Source organism: Delphinus delphis, chromosome 2, assembly GCF_949987515.2.
Source record: "Delphinus delphis chromosome 2, mDelDel1.2, whole genome shotgun sequence".
NCBI lineage: Eukaryota > Metazoa > Chordata > Mammalia > Artiodactyla > Delphinidae > Delphinus > Delphinus delphis.
Window position 1 is genome coordinate 113,952,094 of NC_082684.1, and position 21,783 is coordinate 113,973,876.

Genomic DNA, 21,783 nt, shown 5'->3' on the forward strand with positions numbered 1-21,783 from the left:
TATTTTTATTAAAGCATTTGTCTCACAAACACCTTGTGTCCAATGTAACCTAAAATTTTTAAGTAATAGGTTATCCTGCCTGATGTCAGTTCTTCTGTAGTAAACAAGGCCATAGCCTTGATTCACAAAACAGATGATAAATTGTACTTTGAAACTCAAGGTGAGCACAGCTGTTGGTAATGTTTAATGAGAGCAACATACTTCACTCAGCTGCCGCTAGTCTTAGAACTCAGCTGTTTTGAGAAGAAAGCAATAAAAACCAAACAAAAACAATGCAGAGTTTGTTTCATAGGCTATAAAAAGGTAATCAAGTAGATAATAGGTAAACAGAAAAATAGGGAACTGAAATATTTTCTGATCAGAATTGTATTTCAGTACAAATGGCAATGCTTATCTTACCTATTGGGAGATCCACCAGTGAAGAGTAGGAAAGTATTTACTGTGTTCAGTGCATACACGGAGAAATGTTCTGGATAGCCTTGTTATAATTGATAGAATATTGTCGGGAAGCTTCCAGAATTGTACGATGGAGGGGCTCCTTCCGTGTATCAGTACTGAAACCATCACGGCCTCTATTTGCATAACGCACCTGCCAAAATTCAGCACTTAGTCAGTGATCCTTCTCTTATATTCTTAGAATCAAAGTGTGGGTTTCACACATCTTCCTCCCTACTAATTAAGCTTTCTGTATATTAATTTTGTTCTAAAAGAGTTCTTATATATTAACACCCTTCTCCTTAACGAATCTTCCAGTGGCAGGATGGGTTATTCTTTAGTCTTTGTCCAATTTATTCCTCCACCGTGTTAACACCACCAAGATGACCCTAGCCATTAAGTATTCTGACATAAAATAGGGGCGATAGATGCTTAGGAGAGTTTTCTTTACCTCGTCATGCCAGCAGTGGCAAAAGAGCAAGGAGAACAGCATTGCAAGCCCACCTCCATATAGGATGATAGTAAGTGTTCTAACAACATAGCATAATAGGGTGTGGGTCTCAACAGCCCTTCTTTTGGTATAGCACAATCCCATCTTAATTTTTCATGTTCCTGTCATAATACGCTGTATGTCATGATGAGAAGCTGGGGAATTATCAGGAGGCAACGAAGGAACAAAACTGGAAATAACCATCTTTCCTCACAATTTGGAGTTACTGTTCTCCAGGGGTCTTTTTTATCATTGCGATTTTTTGTTACTTTTTGCCATACAAAACCCACCCATAAAACACAAAAATTTTCCAAATATATCTGGATTTTTTTGACTTCTTGGCTGTAAGATTGTCACTTGGACCCTTTCTCTGTTTCCAATGTGAGTAAAACAACTACCAAGTTAACAGAATCTTGTAATTAGAGAATCTTTATCAGAGGAATGGAAAAGACTATGTTTTCAAACAAAAAATATGGGTTATGGGGAAGTAGTCATGTGATAAATAAGCATGTCAGGAGCCATAACAGTGCCTGATCCAGGAGAACAAAGACATTTAATTCAAGAACTCCATACTTCTTTTCAGGGAGCCCAGTGTAGTTTTCCAAATGCTTTTTGAGTTTGTCTTAATTTAAGAAAAGTCACCTTGGTGGGTAGATCTAGTGATCTACAAGAAATGTTCATTGAGCATCTACTACAGATCTGACACACCTACCTGTAGGGAGCTTGTGATCACTTCACTCTTCCTTCTCTAGGGGGCAGTGAGTATCATTGATGTGGATGAGGACCTTGCTCAAAATTGGGTGGCATTTTTAGTTGAGTGGTTCCTTGACAATGCCATTAGGAGGAGCTCTCTGTTCCACACGCAGGGTTGCTCTCCCATGACTGGTAAAGTTCTCCATTCATTCATTAAGTACACGATCCCTTTCCAAGAGACTGAAACTCATGCTTTGGGTAAATTAATCTTCAGCTCAATAATTTATTCACTGAAAATGAAAATGATTCCCCATTTTATTTGCTCTTTATTTTTATGGTAGCTGCCTTTCATTTTAATCCCCATGTATTATGGTATAGAAGATGTATAGAAACAGATGTGTAAATCTTGGTTCTGCCACATACCAGCCTTGGGTCCACTTAAGCCTCCAGCTTCTCATGGGTATTTTGAGAGTTAAATTAAAACCTAAATGAGCATACCTGACACATATTACATGCTCAATAAATGCTATTCCCATTCTTTATTAAATTCATTTTTTTAGAGTAGAGTTGACCTGGGGAATTTCACAGGTTATTGTCTTCTTGGTATTTTGTTTATGATTTCTCTAATTTTAAATAATGTTGGAAATATCAGCATTGCTAATCACTTTTAGCTTTTCAACCACTTTTAGAAATCTATAGTTACCACTCTATGATGTTTGTTTCTTTTTGTTTCTGTTTCTATTGCCTGATAAAAGGGAAGAAAAAACATGCTTCATGGTAGGAAAATTCTCTTACTTAAACCAGTTTAGTGCTTGTATTCACATTTTGATAATATGGATAATAGTTTTATCGATATAAAATGCTTTAAGAGCTCAATTTTTTGTTGTATATAAAAGTGCTGTTTTGAGAAACTGTTGACCAAAATACTGCAGTTAGATACCATATTATAGTGTAGAGATATTCCAGCCATATGCTGTAATACTGACGTTTGAGTGGTTTCTGTAAATTATAACACTAGCTTTGTTTTCTGTTGTTTTGGGTTTTATTGAAACATAAGACTGCTTGTATCAAAAGAGAAATAAAATAGTCCTATGGTTGTTGTTCATTGGGAATTTTAAGTCACATGTCCATTTTCTAGTTTGTTTTCATTGTCTGCTGTTTGAAGCTATATTCATAGCAATATGTCCCCTCTTAAAGATGCCCCCTTTTCAAAGGGTTGACTGTAATTGAATTTCTAGGAAGCTCAACCATAGTGATTTAGTGCTCTTAATTTTCATGAGAAGCTCATGGCTAGATGAGCCCAAGTCAAGAACAACTTTTTAAAAACACGTAAAAAACGATACAAATCTGCCCCGGCAGGCCGTCTGCTTTAGCGGTCTGCCAAGGAACATGAACTCTAGTTGATGTAAAGTTTGGGAGTTTATCGAAGATTTAGCAGTTTGTAGCTTACCTGGTACCTTGTGAGTGAATGAGTTCAGTTCATTGACTAACAACTGATCTTACTGGCTGGCTTCTTAGTACGCTCTTCATTTACTCAGCCAGTATACCTCCTCTGTGTGTGAGCCTGTGGTGGGTCCTGGTGACATGGTGGGGGAGAGGAATTGGTCCCTGCCTTCACATGGAATGACTGCTAACCCAGTGGCATCTAATGACAATGATACTGTCAAGGTCAAGAACAGGTGTCCAGGTTCATTAAAGGGACACCTGACTGGTGTTCCTGCAGGAAGTGATGTTTTAGCTGAGGTGTCAGGGATAAGGAGGGATTAGCACAGTAGAGCTGAAGGAAAAGAAGTTTTCAGATGAGGGAACAGCATGTTCCAAAGCCTGCAGGGCTTTCCCAAGACATGCAGAAAAGCAAGTGAAACTGGAGAACGGAGCAAGGAGATCCTTAGGGGCAAGGAGGCTATTGTTATTAGGCGGGACTGGATTATATAGGAACATGGGGTCCAGGTGAAGAAATTAGAGACATTTTTAAGTAGGGAACTGATATGATCCGATATGAACTTAAATACAAGTTTATTCTGGTGGCTGCAAAGAGCAGGGATTTTGGGGGTGCAAGACTGAAAATGGGGAGATGTTAGGCAGATTCAGTGGATGATGGTGCTTTATGGAGCTTGAGCGGTGACAGGGGAATGGAATTAGGAGAAGGAAAAATTCTCATGTCATCAGTTGTTTGTGCTAGAATATTATTACAACATCAGAAATGTAGTTAAAAAACATTTCAGCAATAGTGGCCTCTTCCTTTGCAGACCTCACAGTCCTAAGTGAGACCGGTCTGTCCCCAGCTCTGGATGTCTGCCGCGGTGAAGCGATCCATCCTCATCTGCAGGATGCCACCGAGGCCATTGTTTGGATTAAAGTTGCTTGCAACCCACTCGGGAAGGCAGGAGATACTTGGAAGTTAGGTCCAGAAGGAATAGAGATCAGTGTTTTCTCTTTCTTTAAAATCCGTCTCACAGCCCAGCACAGTACTTTCCACATCTTAGGAAACCATAAATTATTTGTTGAAGGGAGGAGCAGGTACATCATACGGTGTGGCATTATGATGCCCAAACTAATGATCATAGGAGACTGAGTGGGGAGCTCCCTGGAGTTTAAGGTGGCAGAGAAAGTTCCATGCAGATGATGCATCTTGAACTAGGCCTTGGAGGTTAGTTGGTCCTGTTTTTTTTTTTTTTTTTTTTTTTTGGAACAGAGCGGGGCTTGAAAGAGCATTGCAGAGTTAGGAAGCATGACTGAGCCCTGTACCTCTGTGTGCTGGTCAGGGGTGGGGCACAGACACGCCAACTTGATAAAGGTTAGGAAATAGGAGATAGATCAGGATGGATGGTGTGGGATAAGTTGTCAGAGAACACAGATTTTCAGGATGAACACTAGAATTGGCTCCAATATGCAAAAGTAAGGTTTATCAACAGACGGTTGGGGGCAAGAATTGAAGGGAGAGATTTTGGAAATGACGTCTGGAGTAGCTGTTGTCCCCACTCCCACATCCGCCCCTAGCCTGAGCTATAATGCTCCACAGTTAGCTTCAGGAATTACTTTCCTCTAGAAAGTCTCACCCGTTGTGTTGACAGTCTTTGGTGGCTCCTGGCTGCTTGATAAGTAAAAAGAAATAAAATTTTTAAAAACGGCACCAGTCATGGCCTTCCAGGCTTCCAGCCAGTCTCTTCCTTTATCCACCCATATCTTAGATTTCCTGATCACTACTCTTTAGCTGTATATATGCATATATATGTATCTATATCTGTATCTGTCTATCTATTATCTATCTATCCATCTACTTAATGAATGTTAAGGCTCCGATCTGTCCCTATCTCCTCAGCAAGGACCTACCCATTTCTTTTAACCGAATCAGTCTCCTCCTAAACCTTGCTTAGAATTCACTGTGAAATCTTTCTGGACTTTAACCAACCAACTTAAATGTCTCTGAACTTTAGTTTCCTCGTCTGCAAAATGGCACAGACATACCTTACCTCATAGAGTAGACGTGAAGATTAAAGGAGAACCAGCATGAAGCACCGTTTTTTGCACAGAGTGGGAGGAGCCTGGCTCTCTCCAGCCAACACCCATCAGCAGAGCCCAAAGTCCCCTGCTGCCTTCTGTCACTGGGCCAGGACACTCTTCACAAGGCATGAGAGGGGCACGCATACCTTGGTTGTGCCTGCAATGGGCCCCTTCAATGAAATACAGGGCTAAATACAGAACAGAGATGTACAGGTGTGCAGTGGAAAAGGGGCAAGGAAAATATACAGTTGGAGATCACAGAGGGGAACAGCTTAGCCCTCTGGCAGAGGGTGTGAGCGAAGTTTTCACTGGAAAGGTGACATTTGCTGAAAAGCATAATTATTATGAGAGTTCCTTGAAGGTAATGACTTGGTGGTCTGTGTACATTGGGGCCGGCCTGGTTCAGTGCCAAGAGCAGAATGGGCGCTTAATAAATATTTGTTGGATGAATGATTTGACCTCTAAAATACTTTTATTGCTTGTCATTCAACTTCTGTAACTAATATAAAGGTAAAATTATTTAAGCGAGGAACCTCCACTTGCCATTCAAGGAATACAAATGAATTTTAACGTGCTGTTCAAAAATAGCAAAGGCTATTGAGAGCAAGGCGCTGAAACACCACCCCACTGTGAATCGGAATCACCAGTGGTGTAGCCGTGTCAAGGTGACACGGCATCTGGATGTAGAAGAGGTCATCTAGATGTTTTACCTGTAAAAACAGGTGGAGCAAAGAGTAAAAGTGCAGACCCAAGTGTATATATGTCACTTTGTCTGGTACTGTTTGCTTGGCACTCTTGGGAAACATTTGTGATGGGGGATCGTTTTATCATGATTGAATAAAAATACTCATTATTTAAATTTTTTTTGAAAGTCCCTGTCTATCTGGAATCTTTGAAGGGCAAGAAATCAATCCTAAAGTGTATATACATTACTCTATAAATGTGTTAATGTCTTCGCTTCTTCTTCCTCCTCTCTGCCTGTTTATACTGTAATATTAATAAATGCAGCATTTTAATGAGCTTTGACGGAATTATCTTCAGAGAGTCGGCGCAGTGTGTTCCTTGGAGACACACAACTGAAGTTCCCAGTTCCTGGAAGGAAGGCTGTTCCTTATTAGCTGGGATAGCGGAAGAGTGTGCTGGAGAGGGGTGGGGTAGGCAGGGCTCAGCCCACCTGTGCAGGCACAGGCCCGGACCCTCTCCACGTTCCTGTGGAGGAGCCCCCGGGCTTTCATTACAAGTGTCAGACGGTCCCCCCCGAGCAAGTGCTGGTGGGATGGCATGTCAGTGTCTCTGGAGGAGCAGCCCTGACACCTCCCAACAGTCTGACAAACGGTTAAGTAGTGGTTTCATCTTGGGTTGAGGATGAGAACATGTGTGTTCTTTCATGTTCATGTTCTTTTCATGTTACTTGAGAGATGTCATGACCTTTTGCACTGTCACCCAACCCCTACCCTGTGCCCCGTGAAACACAGTCCCAGACGTACACTGCCTTTTTAAAAAAATTGAAGTGTAGTGAATATAGTGTTGAGTTAGTTTCAAGCGCACAGCGGAGTGATTCAGTTATACACACATGAATCAGATTCTTTTCCATTATAGGTTATTATGAGCTATGGAATATAGTTCCTGTGCTATCCAGTAGGTCCCTGTTGTTTATCTGTTTTATATAGTAGTGTGTTAATCCCAACTTTAGAATTTATCTCCCCACCTCCATCCCCTTTGGTAACCGTGTAAGTAACCGAAGTTTTCTATGTCGGTGAGTCTATTTATATGTGGCAAATAAGTTCATTTGTATCCAATTCTTTTGAACCAGCTTTACAACAAATGCTAAAGGAATTTATCTAGGCAGAAAAGAAAAGGCCACAACTAGAAAAAAAATTACAAAATGTATCCTTTTTTTTTTTAGATTCCGTAAGTAAGTGATATCATGTGATATTTGTCTTTCTCTGTCTGACTCAGTTCACTTAGTATGATAATCTCTAGGTCCATCCATGTTGCTGCAAATGGCATTTTTTCACTTTTTGATGACTGAGTAAAATGTCTTAAAGAAGCAAGACTCTTTACAGATGCAGATGGATTTGTGTGTGTGTTTCATTTGGGCTGCCCAACATCTGAAACCCCTTCTAGGTTTGGGGTGCTTCTCATCGAATGTTTTGGGGAAGGGCTCAGAGCCACTTTCATGTGGTGGAAAGCCAATATGTACTCCCTTTCTGAGCCCTGGAAGTTAGGGCACGAGGATTTGCTAGGCAGGGGCGATCCCTTTACATCTACATCAAGTGAGGCAAAGAAGCGGGAGTGGAGAATTCATATTAGAAGCAGCTACATTTAGGGGCTGGGGTCGGAAGTGTCGGTGGGGCCAGTTTTCCTGGGAAGCAGAGGCCATGCCAGACTTTTCCTGGGGTGAGAGATTGACTGAGATTCTGTGCCTCAGCATTCTTTGGTCTCCAGTGATTTTTCCAGCCTGATTCTCCAATCTGTGGTCTGATCCTGAGAGCTGCTTGCTATTATTTTAATAAATTCCTTTTCTGCTAAATTTAGACAGGGATCATTTCCATTATTTGTAAGTGACGACCCCAACACATTCATCTGTGTCCATGGCTCGATCACTGTCTGCTGGCCACTGAGATAATAGCCTTGACTTAAAAGCTTTGGCCAGGCATCTAAGTGTCCAGGCCACTAGTCAGCTGAATGGAATCTCCTGTTTAACACTGACTCTTAGCCATGCAGCTGCTCTTCTTTTCTTCCTTTTTTGAAATATCATCTTCATGCTGGCTCCTGCACATGTGTCTCTCTAATGACTTGCAGTACTTCAGAGCTCCCGGTTATTAAGTGAATTAGATGTAGGTTCAGTGACCTGAATGGTAGGCCAGTAGGTCAAGTGGCCTGAGCACTGTCTGAGTTAGGCCCTGGTCTGGGATTCCTTGGCCATTTGTTGGAGGCATGTCTGTCCTTTTGCTCCCAATTAATTTAGTACACACCACTTTGTAAAGTGCCAGTGTGCGCAGAGGTAGGCCGTGTGTTCATGTCCTGCGAACGTTAAAGACCCTGACGGTTTCAACTCTGGATCCCTCTGCCAATCCCAACAGAAGGGGAGAGACTTCTTATGCGGTAGCTTTCTGTGTGCCCCTTTGGATTCAGGATTTTTTAATCTTTTTTTTTTTTTCTTTTGGAGGCTGTGTGAGGTAGGGTGGAAGAAGAGGAGGTGAGATGGGAGAAGTAAAGGTTAAGCTTCATTATCTTTTAAGATAAAAACTTTGAACTTAACCTGATGAAATTAGACTTCTACATGTGTCTGAGCACCAAAAATGTCCCATGTGTATTCTCACCATTTACTAAATATATAAGATCATATGTGTGTGTGGCCACTCACTCCAGAGCAGAGTTTTAACTCCTAAACAGCCATGGTTACACTTTTTCTCATTTCTCTTATCACCTCGTAGAAACATGTAAGTTATCATAGACTTCCAGTTGTAGACGAGTAATTATATCCATTCAGGGCCTTCCCTGGTGGTCCAGTGGTAAAGAAGCCGCCTTCCAATACAGGGGATGTGGGTTCGATCCCTGGTCGGGGAACTAGGATCCCATATGCCGCGAGGCAACTAAGCCCGCGCGCCACAACTACTGAGCTCGGGTGGCTCAACGAGAGAGCCCGTGTGCTGCAAACTATAGAGCCCGTGCACTCTGGAGCCTGAGTGCCACAACTAGAGGGAGAAAACCCGCACACCACAACTAGAGAGAAGCCCGTGGGCCACAGCAAAGAGCCTGTGCGCCGTGACTAGAGGGAGAAAACCCGCACACCGCAACTAGAGAGAAGCCCGCGTGCCACAGCGAAGAGCCTGCGTGCCGCAACAGAAGATCCCGCATGCCTCAACGAAGACCCCGCGTGCCGCAGCTAAGACACAATGTGGCCAAAACAAGAAAAAAAAATTATATTGGCTCAAAGAGAATTTAGGAAGGAAAGAGAGATGTGCTTCTGTTTTGAAACAAAACACAAACTTGGACTCTCTAACATGCCACATTGACACCTGCTCTTGTGAAACCAGTGTTGCCATTGCTCTCAAGGCTGCATCTGGGTTGTGTGTCAGTCCCAGTCCAATAAGTGTGCTGACACCTATATGTCTGTCCACCTCCCCAATTCCCACACAGGGCTTACACGGCTTGCTAAAAAGAGAGGCTCACGTTCAATCTTTTGACAAGCACAATTTTTTTTTTAATTGAAGTGTAGTTGATTTACAGTGCTGTGTTAATTTCTGCTGTACAGCAAAGTGATGGTTATACATATATATATATACACATTCTTTTTCATATTCTTTTTCATTATGGTTTATCACAGGGTATTGAATATACAGTAGGACTTTGTTGTTTATCCATTCTATATCTAATAGTTTGCATCTGCTAACCCCAAACTCCCAATCCATCCCTCCCTCACATCCCCTCCCCCTTGGCAACCACAAGTCTGTTCTCTATCAGCAAGCCCAATTTTATTGTTAAAATATGTGGAATCTAAAAAATGATACAAATGAACTTATTTACAAAACAGAAACAGACTCATAGATTTAGAAAACAAATTTACAGTTACCAAAGGGGAAAGGTGGGGTGAGGGATAAATTAGGAGTTTGGGATTAACATATACACACTACTATACATAAAATATACAATCAACAAGGACCTACTGTATAGTACAGGGAACTCTACTCAGTATTCTGTCATAACCTAAATGGGAAAAGAATCAGAAAAAGAATAGATATAGGTATATGTATAACTGAATCACTTTGCTGTACACCTGAAACTAACAGCATTGTAAATCAACTATACTGCAATATAAAATAAAAAATAATAATAATAATTGGAAAAAAGTGCATGACTTTTGTTCACTTTGCCTCTGTCACTTTTGAGATTCACTTGCCTCTGACCAAGGAGATTCCTTTGTCTCTGACCCACGTCTGTGTTCTCTTTGCAGGGAAGAGCGATCCCTTTTGCTTGTTGGAGTTGGGAAATGACCGACTTCAGACACATACCATTTACAAAAACCTCAACCCTGAGTGGAACAAAGTTTTTACATTGTAAGTACTTTAGCCCCTGGAATATCAAAGAGCAGCTTTAACTCAGAGACCAATTATCCCTGATATGTTTGGGGCAGTCTGGGGCTCTTGAGTGGAACTTTCTGTCCATTTTTATGGGCAAAGAGTGAGTTTATTGTTTTTCTTTTTCTGAAAACCTTTTATGCTTTCATTTTATAGAGTATAGTGTTAATAATAGAAGAGACCATTTGGAACTGCAAGGGAGTGTTATAGGAGAGGCATTTGTAAAGTAGGTCTTTTAGTGACTAAATTAATCTGTGAGTAGAAGGAAGCTTCCATAAATCCAGACCACTTCATTCCTGGGTTAAAGGAAATTACAAATGTAGACCTGTCTTTAATTCAAGGAGCTTATATGGTACAACATTATTTTAATATCTGAAGGCTTGTATTCTGCCAGAGTCTTTTGGAACATATAGATTATCTGCAATTCCTCAAGGACTCCCAAAGTCCCCTTATATTCCAGATTCTCTGAATGACCTGCTCCGTAGTGATGTTCACTTTTCAGACTCAGGCATTTAGGAGGCTGGGTATATTCCTAGTTTGCTTTAGATTCCAAGGCGTCTGGCCATCAAAGGGGAGTCCCCTTTTTGAATTTGGGTGAAATGGTGGTACCCTGGCCTCACAACACTGAAAAAATGCTCTGTCTGTGCTTATAACTGAAAGAATATAGTTCGTATTGAATGGAATTGGTGGTTCCCAAGCAGAAACTTCCCAAGGATCTATGAGAAGAGGATTAACTGTGCTAAGCAGGTTTGCAAATTGCCATATGCAAGTCTCTGGTTTGGTCAACACCCTGCCAATGACCATGGCTCCGTGTTTCATCGTAGCCAATGTCTGGCTTCCGGTCAACGTAAAAACTGTTTATAAGTATGTAAATATGCATGAGACTTTTAGTACTCTGTGTTTCAACAATAGGATGCTTTCTAGGGATCTTGGCAAACAGTGATTTTGACCTTTTTTTTTTTTTTTTTGGGAATTCTTCATTAGTTTAAAGTAAAGTAAATCTGATTTTTGTTCTTCTCATTTGGAAGCTACTTTGAAATCAGTGTCCTCCTTATTCTGTCCCCTGTTCTCTTTCTTTATCCTGTTTCTTTAACAGTTCTGCCCTTGAGGACACATATACATGGAAAATGTCATAGTAAAAAAGTTGACTTTTTTTTCCATATGGATGTCTGAATCTTCTCTGATGGAAGGTTTGGGAATAGTCAGTTTGATTTAATTTTTGGAATTTAATTAAATGGTACTTTTATACTCTGAGGACATACAGATTTAATTAGTGAAACCGTGTTTTCAGATCTTCATGGAACAGACTTCACTTTTGTGTTTTTGTATCTAACGCATGGTGTGTTTCTTGTTTCAGTCCCGTTAAAGATATTCATGATGTTTTGGAAGTGACTGTGTTTGATGAAGATGGAGATAAACCCCCTGATTTTCTTGGGAAAGTTGCCATTCCCTTGCTGTCTGTAAGTTACCTTCGTTAATATACAGTGTGTGAGTCATTTTACAGTTGACAAGTTTCTATGGTCTAGAGTTGCTTTATCTTTGTCAATCTGGGGGCAGGGGGGAATCCTCCCAGCTATAGCAGGAAACAGCTGTTTTATTCCTTATCCTTCTCCAGTATTTTCAGTAGTTTCAGATGTAAAGTCACATAATTTTCTCTGTGTGTCAATTGCGTATTGATTTAACCAACCAAAACATTTTGACCGGTCTTTCAATCCACACTCAGTCTTTCCATCTTAAGATAGGAGTTTCTCTTTTGTTTCAGGGAATACATATCTATGACTGATTTTCCATTGGTGAATGAAAAACATCCATGTTTTTCTTCATTGCTTCCTTACTGCCCATTTCTTCAAAGATTACTTGCTGGTAACTGCATAGTTGTTCTCAATTCCACTAAAGACCATTTTCTCAAAAATTCTGTTTGTCTTTTTAGTAGTCCCGTTTGTTTTTAGTCTCCAAAAGTACTTTGTGGGAGAAAGCAGAGAGCCTCTCTTGGAAAAAGAGTGCTGTTTTGGTAGTCCCCTTAAAAGGTAATGTGTCAGAGTGAGCTTAGAGCTGAATGAAAATAAAATACCCTATAAAATTCAGAGCATCATATAATGTCTTTACATGGGCAAAGGTAGAAAGCTGGGATCTGAATTCACCTATTAATTGGGCATTTATGTTTATGCCAAATGTACTCTTCTAGAGGAGAAAATTTCAGTTTTTCATCCAACCATTCATACAATGTGTGGTAGAGTTGTAACGGCGTTTATCAGTGAGGAAGGCTTTATTTCTTTCTTCCCAAAGACTTATTTTCCCAAAGCTCTTAGTGCATTTTTGTGGCTGGAGCAGTCTGTAATTTATCTATGAGATTAGACTAGCTCACATGGTGTTTACAGAGGGGGAAACATTGCACCTCTCAATATCTCTTATCTTTTTGATTGCTTGGTTAATTTCTCCCCAAGTTCTCATATCCCTGATGTTACTTGAAGAGCATGGTGGAGCAGCTGCTCCCTTGCAGAGCTGGCTGCTGCCGAATGTTCTGAGCCACCAGCAACAAGCCACGCCGGCTCTCAGAGAGGAGATGGTGATGTGGGATGTCCCTCCTTTTTTTTTTATTACAACTTTGTCCGTTATTCCTAAAAGCATACATGTAACAAGAACATGGCGCACAATTTTAAAGAGGTCTAAAGGGACAAGGAACCAAAGCTCTCCATTAGAATTTAGTGTCCTTTCTCTCTAACATTTATTTTTTTTGGACATTTCTCCTCTTGTTTTATAGATAAATCCTTAGTAGCATATTTGATTCCTTGCTGGGTGAACGCCACTTCATATCTTTATTAACCTCCCTCTGTTTCGCATGTAAACATTTTGTGTGTTTGGTCTTCCTAGAATACCAAAAAGTTGACTGACTTTCTTTCCTCCCTCCCAAGGAATGTACAATCGCTATACGCTGTGGAGTTAGATCTAAGAAATTACCTCTGGCTAAATCAGGTTTAGGTTTTCTCAACCTCAGCACTCCTGACATTGTTGGACGGATCGTTCTCTGCTGCGGGGACTGTCCTATGCACTGTATGAAGTTTAGCAGCATCCCTGACCTCTACCCACTAGATGCCAGTAGCACCTATCCACCCATCACTGTTGTGGTAACCAAAGATGTCTTGCAACATTGCCCAGTGCTCTGAAGGGGGCAGAGTCAGTCCCGGTGGAGTGGAGAACCATTGACCTAAATTAATAGAGCTTTCAAACTATATCCTTCAAAATACAAGATAGAGTGATTTGTGAAAGACCTTGTTTCAATGCAAGCAAGCCCATTAGCCCCCTTAATTTTTCAGGTTGCCGATAAGCTGCCCCACAATCTAAGCATTCATTTGATAAATATTTATCAAGTGTTCAGTGTGTGCCAAGAATTGTTTTAGGTGGTAATGTTCTAACAATGATTGCAGTGAAGCTATGTCCTCTCCTGGAACTTATCTTTTGATTGCAGGAGGCAATATACAAACCAGAAAAAAAAAAAAAAAATAGCAATGCACAGTAGGTTAGATGGTGAAAAGTGCTATGTAGAAAATGAAGCAGGGGGAGGGGCCTCCAAGAGGATGTGTGTGGGGAAGGGATGCAGTTTTCCGTGGTTCAGGCAGCGATTACCTCACTGGAAAGGGAACATTTGACTGAGAACTTAAGTAAGTAAGGAAAGGGAGAAAACCAGGAGGATATCTGGGGAAACTCTTCCAGGCAGGAAATCTTCAAGTTCAAAGGTTCCAAGGCCAGGCCTTGACTGTCAAATTCCAAAAATAGCAGAGCAATGTGGTTGGAATAGAGTGAGTAGAGAATAGCAAATGTGAGATAGGAAAGAATAGGGGATAGGGTGGCATGGAAGAGGACCTTGTAGGACGCTGACAACCTGAAAGTTAGAAGGACTTTGGCTCTTTCTTAGTGGTGATGGGAAACCACAGGGAGGTTTCTAGCCGGGGAGTGTTTGATTTGGTTTATACTGCTTGTTTCTAATATAAATGTAGCACGTGGAGAAACAAGCCCAGATCTGAAAGGTCTCCACTGTGTAAAGGCAGTGTGGCCTGAGCCATGTCTCCCCTTAGGGACTTTGAGGGCCCAGGGATGTTGAGCTGAATAAGACATTTCAGTAGTTGTTGTTCAGCATGGCTGTTTCAGTTCATATTTATCTCTGATGCTTTGACCAGTAGATTGGGAAAGTGATCAGATCTTACGTTAAGATCTGTGTGGGCTCTTCCCGATACACCCGCAACATACCTTCTCCAAATGAAATGATTCCCTACCTAAAGTGTAGATATAAATGTGATAGAAAAAAAGGCCATAACCCTCAGTATCTGTAACAGGCAAATTTTGTTTGTTATTTCATTGATCATTTGATTTTTTAAAAAAGTTATATTACTTATATCTATAGTATTTATATTTATAAATTTTGTTTATATTTATAATTATTTTAAAATAATTCTAACTTGTGATTTAGAGGGTATATTTTAAAATGTATTTAGATCTAGGTTTTTTCTTTATTTAATGTCTATTGAGCAATACTTACCTAGAGCCCTGTGCTGTGCACTTACCATCATTAATTCTATGACAGCCTAATGAGGCATGCTTTATTATTATGACCATCTACAAATGAGGAAACTGAGGCAAAGGAAGACCTGTAGCTGGTAAGTAGGGGAGGCTGGGTTTGAATTAGGCAGTCTCATATCAGAGCCATCCTAAGAGGATGCTGTGCTGCCCTAGTGAGTAGCTGTTAAGTAAATATTGTGCCAAAAGCCATAACCAAGATCTGTTTTTTGCAGCCACTGGGCTCAGTGCAGTGGAGGTGGGGGGCAGGGGGGCAGGTGGGATACAGAGTTAAGTAAAGACTTGCATTTCATGGGAGATGCCTGTGAGAGGACCGAAAATATTAGGTGCCCTATAAAAGGAAGAGGAAAATGCAAGGTGGGAGGGCTGAATTTAACTTTGGGAAGACTTTAGAAAGTGGGGAGTCTGAGCTGGCCAGGAAGGAATATGGTGTTGATAGGGACTGCTGGGTGAGGTGAAGAATGAAGGCCATTCCAAGCAGAGGGGAAAGCATGAGCAGAGGAACAGCAGGGTAAAGGAGAGGCCACATTCTGGAAGCAAAGAGCAGCCTTGGTGCCTAGCTCTCAGTGTGAACAGGGAGGCTGGAGAGTGTAGCTCAGGAGGGGTGGAGAGAGTTTGGGGCCTGTTCTGTGAGGGGGGATTATCTGCAGGCTTTGGCATGGATATAACAGAGCAGTTAACTAGGAAGAAAGTTTGGCTCCTGTGTGAAGCAATTATAGGGGAGGAAGACTTCCTGGAGGAATTGGTTGCAACTCCAGAAAAAAAGCATCAAAGAGAAAACCCTTCAATTCTGTGTTCTATGCCTCTTAGGAAAAGGATTTATTTCCCTGCTTTTTTAATATTTTTAGTCATAAAAATGGATTCATTGGTGCTTCACTATTACCTCTATAGGATATGGAACAATGTCCTATAATACCTTGTTTCGTATTTAAAAACAAAAATTGTATTTCTTAGAGTGTGCGTAATTTTTGTGAGAACATGTTTTCTTTAATCAAGTCATAAACTAAAACTTGATTTACACTTTCAGAGAAAATGCAAACTACATTTTAAAACGTCTAAGTGTAAAGTATTGAAAGTACTTCAACTTTTACTCTCTGGAAATGGTAATGTGCTAAGTGCATTTCAGCCTGTTAAATAAAGAGCCTGTTCTGAATTCACTATATCTTTTAATCAGGGTGAATATATTGGATGACTCTTGGCTCCCTTAAAATTCGTATTCTAAAATCAGTATATTTATTAATGGTGGTGAATTGTTCAAAGCGTATACATGTGCTCAGATATACATCAGAATTGAAAAAATACAGGACAGTGAGCCATCCTTCCATAGATTTCATCTCTGTTCAACTTTTTAAAAAACAGTTTTTTAGAATGATTATATAGATATGCAAAACTTTTTACTCATGATTAAAAGCAGTAGAAAATTGCAGTTGGATTGGATTATAATCTGAAAAAAAATTTTTTCTTTGGCCGCACCACAGGGAACTTCCCCCACCAGGGATCTAACCTGTGCCCCCTGCAGTGGAAGTGTGGAGTCTTAACCACTGTACCACCAGGGAAGTCCTGAAAACTTTTAATATTTGTACATTTCCACATTCTTCCAAAAATCTTCTAATCAATAATATAGTAAATATACATTGCAAAACAGTAGGAATGTTTTAGTTTTAAAACATTCCCAACATAGACATTGTCTCCTAATAATTATCCAGTTCAGTAGATTTATTTTTCATTGCTCTTCTCAATTAAATGATCTTGATTTTGTGGTGAAAATCTGGCTAAGTTCTTCTCATTCTTCTTATTTAAACATGTGTTTACCCTCCTAGAATTAATTATCTAATGGGTCAATTTTGGAAGACTTTGAAAATCAGCTTTCTGTAAAATAGGAAAAGCATCTGTTTGTTGTTATTTCCTACTATCTATGGAGAAGTCATCTCAATTTGATGAGGTCCTACTTTTTTTTTTTTTTTTTTTTTTTTTTTTTGCGGTACTCGGGCCTCTCACTGTTGTGGCCTCTCCTGTTGCGGAGCACAGGCTCTGGACGCGCAGGCTCAGTGGCCATGGCTCATGGGCCTAGCCGCTCCGCGGCATGTGGGATCTTCCTGGACCGGGGCACGAACCCGTGTCCCCTGCATCAGCAGGCGGACTCTCAACCACTGCGCCACCAGGGAAGCCCAGGTCCTACATTTTGAAACAAATTTGAGTCCTCTTGTGTAAGCTATGCCAACATGCATATGTGAATTTATATCAGAAGCACAGGCCTTCATGCAGCCCTTAGCTTTCTCTGTGAAGCCAGTGCACGGTAACTAGGTGCACCAATAACAGCCTCACTTAATTAGCTTTATGGGATAAATTTTCTATAATTGCTGTACCAAATAAATGTCCATGCACATCTTCATTTGCATTTCCAATTAAGTATTTGCCCAACTCTCACCTATGATGGATTTTGCACATTGTACTGGACATTCTTAATCATATTTTTTTAAGTTAATGCTGAAATTTTGGCCATTGAAATATATAATATTTATTTTACTTTACATAAATGTTTATGGATGTATAACCAAATACAAAATTTAACAGGGCAAAATGGTGATTTTTGGACACAAACATTCAACTCTCTTCCTCATCTAATCCTGGTCCAACATGTTCATTGAAGTAAAGGAAGATAAGGCACATTTTTCTGTTGGCCTTGGAAACCAGCAAAGGGTGCCATGAATATGCTGGAATTATCATGAACCATAACTGGTGTAGAAGGTGGATGATACTTGGTTACGACAGGCCAAGGGAGAAAGAAGAATGACTAGTGGGATTCCTCTACTGTCCTATAACGGGAAGATAGAAAGTATAAATGTGAGCATATCCTGCATGATGGTAAACGTTGAATAGGTTAAACTTTTCTATTAAATGGAAAAACCTCTCATAATGAGTGAAAGAGTAAAATCTAAGTGCTTCTTCTAGATGAGACACCTCAAACATGGCAACACTAAAATGGATGAACAAAAGTGTAACACATCAATGTAAATAAAAGGTAAGTGAGAAACATACAGAGGAGGCTATTTTATGAGTTACAGAATAATTTAATTATCAATAAAGTTATAAAGACAGGAACTTTTACGTGAATGACTTCCCATGGAAATGTGTGTGTGCATATGTATATACACACATATATATATAATATTTGAAACACCAGAAAAATTACAAAATTGGAATCGCAGAAAAATAACATATATTATCTATCTAGCTTTTAAAAATCAAACAAAAAACAAAGCTTTGAAGTGATGTTTTAAAGTGCCAAGTCTTTGAAATTCCAAGTTCCATGAAGCGTATGCTAATAGCGAAAGCCCTTGCACATGATTCCACAGCTACTAAATTTCTGATGATGAAACCCTGGAATCTCTTTTGTTTTTGTTTTTATTTTTTTAGCAAGTTCTCAGGTGAATTTTAAACAAACTAAAATGGTGGTTCTTAGACTAGAGAATCAGCCGTAAGCTTTGTCCAACATATGTATGGGTAGACACACACAGAAATACATAAAATATTCTGTTCACATACCCACTTAACTTGTTTAATTGTTGATTATGTTGTGGGTCCAAAACGCTTCAATAGATTTCAAAAAGGCAGAACCTGTACTGTGATCACAGCACAGAGAAATAAATAACAAAAATGAAACAAGTATCAAAACCCTTGGTAGAAAAAAAATCTCAGGTAGCTAATGTAGATACCAAAACTGCAACTATAAACTTCTTAGAAACTAACAATGAAATACAATATATAAAAACTATGGGTAAGGGCCAAAAGTATTATTCAGAGGAAGTTTTTTTTGGCTGCACCACAGGGCCTGTAGGATCTTAGTTTCCTGACCAGGGATCGAACTTGTACCCCCTGCAGTGGAAGCACAGTGTCTTAACCACTGGACCACCAGGGAAGTTATGTGAATGGTTTTATAATTGAACAACAAGGTTGAAAATCAATTAAACATCTCAACAAAATGAACTAAAATAAAGAAAACTGAGAAAATTATAAAGAAATTTATGAAGATTAATAAACGAGCAATTACATAGAAAGTATTTAAACAGTGTATTTGATCAATCCAAGTATTAGTTCCCCCCAAAACCAGTGATACAGGCAAGCCATTTACAAGGCTAATGAAAGAAAGGGAAAACATATGCTATTAAGAATGAGTGAACAACAAGAAATATGGGGATTGCTATGAAGAACATAACTGAATTTTACTAAGTATGAGAGAAAACGTTAATAAATATAGAGACATACCTTGGGAAGACTTAGGTATTGTAAAGGTATAAAAATCTCCCCAAGTTAACTAAAAATATAATACAGTACCCCATTTGAAGAAATTAATGTATAAAAATATCAAGGAAATTATCTTTAAAAATATAATTAGAGGAACTTGAATATCAGGTATTAAATGCACTGTTTAGTGAAAATCATTAATGATGGAAATATCAGAAACAGTTATCAAATAACTCCACCCTTTTCTCCCTGCATACTCCCCTCCCCCGAATAAGAAAATAACACATTTCAATCATTTAATGAACATGAGTTTTGAAACCTTAACTGCACAGGCAATTCTTAAATGTTATTGAAGTTTATTGAGAACATAAAAGAAAATGGAAAATGTGTGAAATCATTCCCTGAGACTAAAATAATTCTGATATTAAAAAAAACACATTTAAAAAAAAGCAAATTATATACCTTTCATGGAACATCAGTAAGATTGAACACATTAGGAAATCTAATTGTGTAATTTATATTATTGAGTTAAGAAAAAAAACACCTTGACAGTCTCAATAGATGTAGAAGGTGTACTTGATAAAATTTAACATCCATTCTTGATTATGAAAAAATAGTCTAATAAATTAGTAAATGATGAGCAGTGCCTTAACATGATGAATGATATCTATCAGAAGTATCACAAACATTAAGACTTATTGCTGAAACACTAGAGATAGTTATTCTAGTGTCTCATTTTTTTTTTTTTTTTTGGGCACACCTCGTGGCATGTGGAACTTCCCCGACCAGGGGTGGAACCCACACCCTCTGCAGTGGAAGCCTGGAGTCTTAATCACTGGACCACCAGGGAAGCTGCTCTAGTTCCTCATTTTTAAAATGAAAATAACAGTAGTTTCTACTGCTAGGATTGTTGCAAGAATTTAATGAGCTTATATTCTTATGAATTAACTATTAAAATTAAACCTTTTAGGTCAGATCCAGCCAATGCAAAATGTAAGAGAAATAAATGATATTTGAATGAAGGAAACACATTATTTGCAAGTACTAGCTGATAATATCTGTAAATATAAAGAAAATTAATAGACACTGTATTAGAATAAAAAAAGGTCAGTTATGTATAAACAATATCAAAATTAAGAAAATGAAAACCAGTGCCCATACCCAATAGAAATCTTAAAAACCTAAAGAAAAACCTAAAAAAAAAATCTGAAAAACCTAAAAAAAAATCAAAGAGTATAACAGGAAACAAAAAAATGCTATAATGCTTAACTATGTGAGGAATTTCTGAACTGTACTGAAGGACATGAAAAAAAGACTAATTGAGAAATTTAATATATGATAAACTTGAAACATGAAGTCATTGAGAGGATAAACTAAGTGATCACTATATAAGTGATTCTGAGGTAAGTTGGTTGCTTATCCATCAGGGAAAAATGCATCGGCATGTTACACCAAACACAGTAACTATTTCAAGGTGAATTAAAGGTCAAATGCTTGAAACAAAATAAATATTTATTTATTTATAGTTCCATAAATAAAACTATTAAAATAATGGGAAGTGCTACATAAACAAACTGAAAAACAGGAATGATAAAGGAAGAAAGATTTAAGATGTCATGGTGAAAACAAAAATTTCCATAGAAGATTAAAAGACAAAGGATAGGTTGGTAAAAAATACTTGCAGCATAAAACAAATAGATGCCAGCACTAATATAAAAGTGTTTTTTTTGATCAATATGGAAAAGACAATTCAACCTAACAGAAAATTTAAATCAAGGAGGCAGAAATCTGTATAGCTAATAAGCATATGAATGGCTCATGCTTTATTCAACCACCATTGTGGTTGTTAAAAATGCAGAAGAGGGGGCTTCCCTGGTGGTGCAGTGCTTAAGAATCTGCCTGCCAATGCAGGGGACACGGGTTCGAGCCCTGGTCCGGGAAGATCCCACATGCCGCAGAGCAACTAAGCCCGTGCGCCATAACTGCTGAGCCTGCGTGCTACATTCTGTGTGCCTAGAGCCCGGACACCACATTGAAGAGTAGCCCCCACTCGCCGCAACTAGAGAAAGCCCGCGAGCTGCAATGAAGACCCAATGCAGCCAAATAAATAAATTTATTTATTTTTTTAAAGTGCAGAAGAGGGAGCCAGATCACCTGGGTTAGCCCCCAGTCTTCTCCACTAACTGGCTATGTGACTTTTGACACCTTACTTGACATTTCTGTTTTCTCCTCTATGAAATGAAAATTATCACAGTACCTGTGTTGGAGGTCTGTGGTGAGGATTTAAATGGTTTGGTAAATGTAGAAAGAGTACAGTAGCACACAGTAAGCACTTAAAGTGTAAGCTCTTATCTTCATCACCCTTGTTTTAGAAGCTTAAATTACCAAATTACTTTAAGCAGTCAGATTAAGAAATATAGTCAAGATTTTTCATGAGCAGTGATGATTAAGTGTAGTCAAAGGACTCTCTCAGATGCTTTTGGAGGGAGCATGACCTGCTACCAGCCTCCTATAAGGCACCTTGGATTAAAATTTAATAGACACATATCTCTGAGCATTTATATTCTAGATATCTGTTTTAGAGAGGCAGCTGGGGCTTGGAGAGATACAGTAATTACCCATGGTCACACAGATGCTAAACGCCAGAAATGGGAATTAAAGTGAAGTCTGTCTGGTTTCACGGTCCTACCATGGCCCACTGTTAATAAACATACGACAGAAAATGTTCAGTTTCATTAGTAATATAAAAAAAGCACATAT

General features: G+C 39.2%; 1 protein-coding gene across 1 annotated transcript in view; it reads left to right on the plus strand.

The window, feature by feature from the left end:
• Positions 1 to 21,783, plus strand: part of MCTP2 (multiple C2 and transmembrane domain containing 2) — a 251,663-nt gene that overhangs the window by 138,973 nt on the left and 90,907 nt on the right. Inside the window, exons 13-14 of the mRNA XM_060003640.1 lie at positions 10,083 to 10,185; positions 11,564 to 11,666. Of these exons, the coding sequence (XP_059859623.1) occupies positions 10,083 to 10,185; positions 11,564 to 11,666 (206 nt within the window). The remainder of the gene's footprint in view (positions 1 to 10,082; positions 10,186 to 11,563; positions 11,667 to 21,783) is intronic.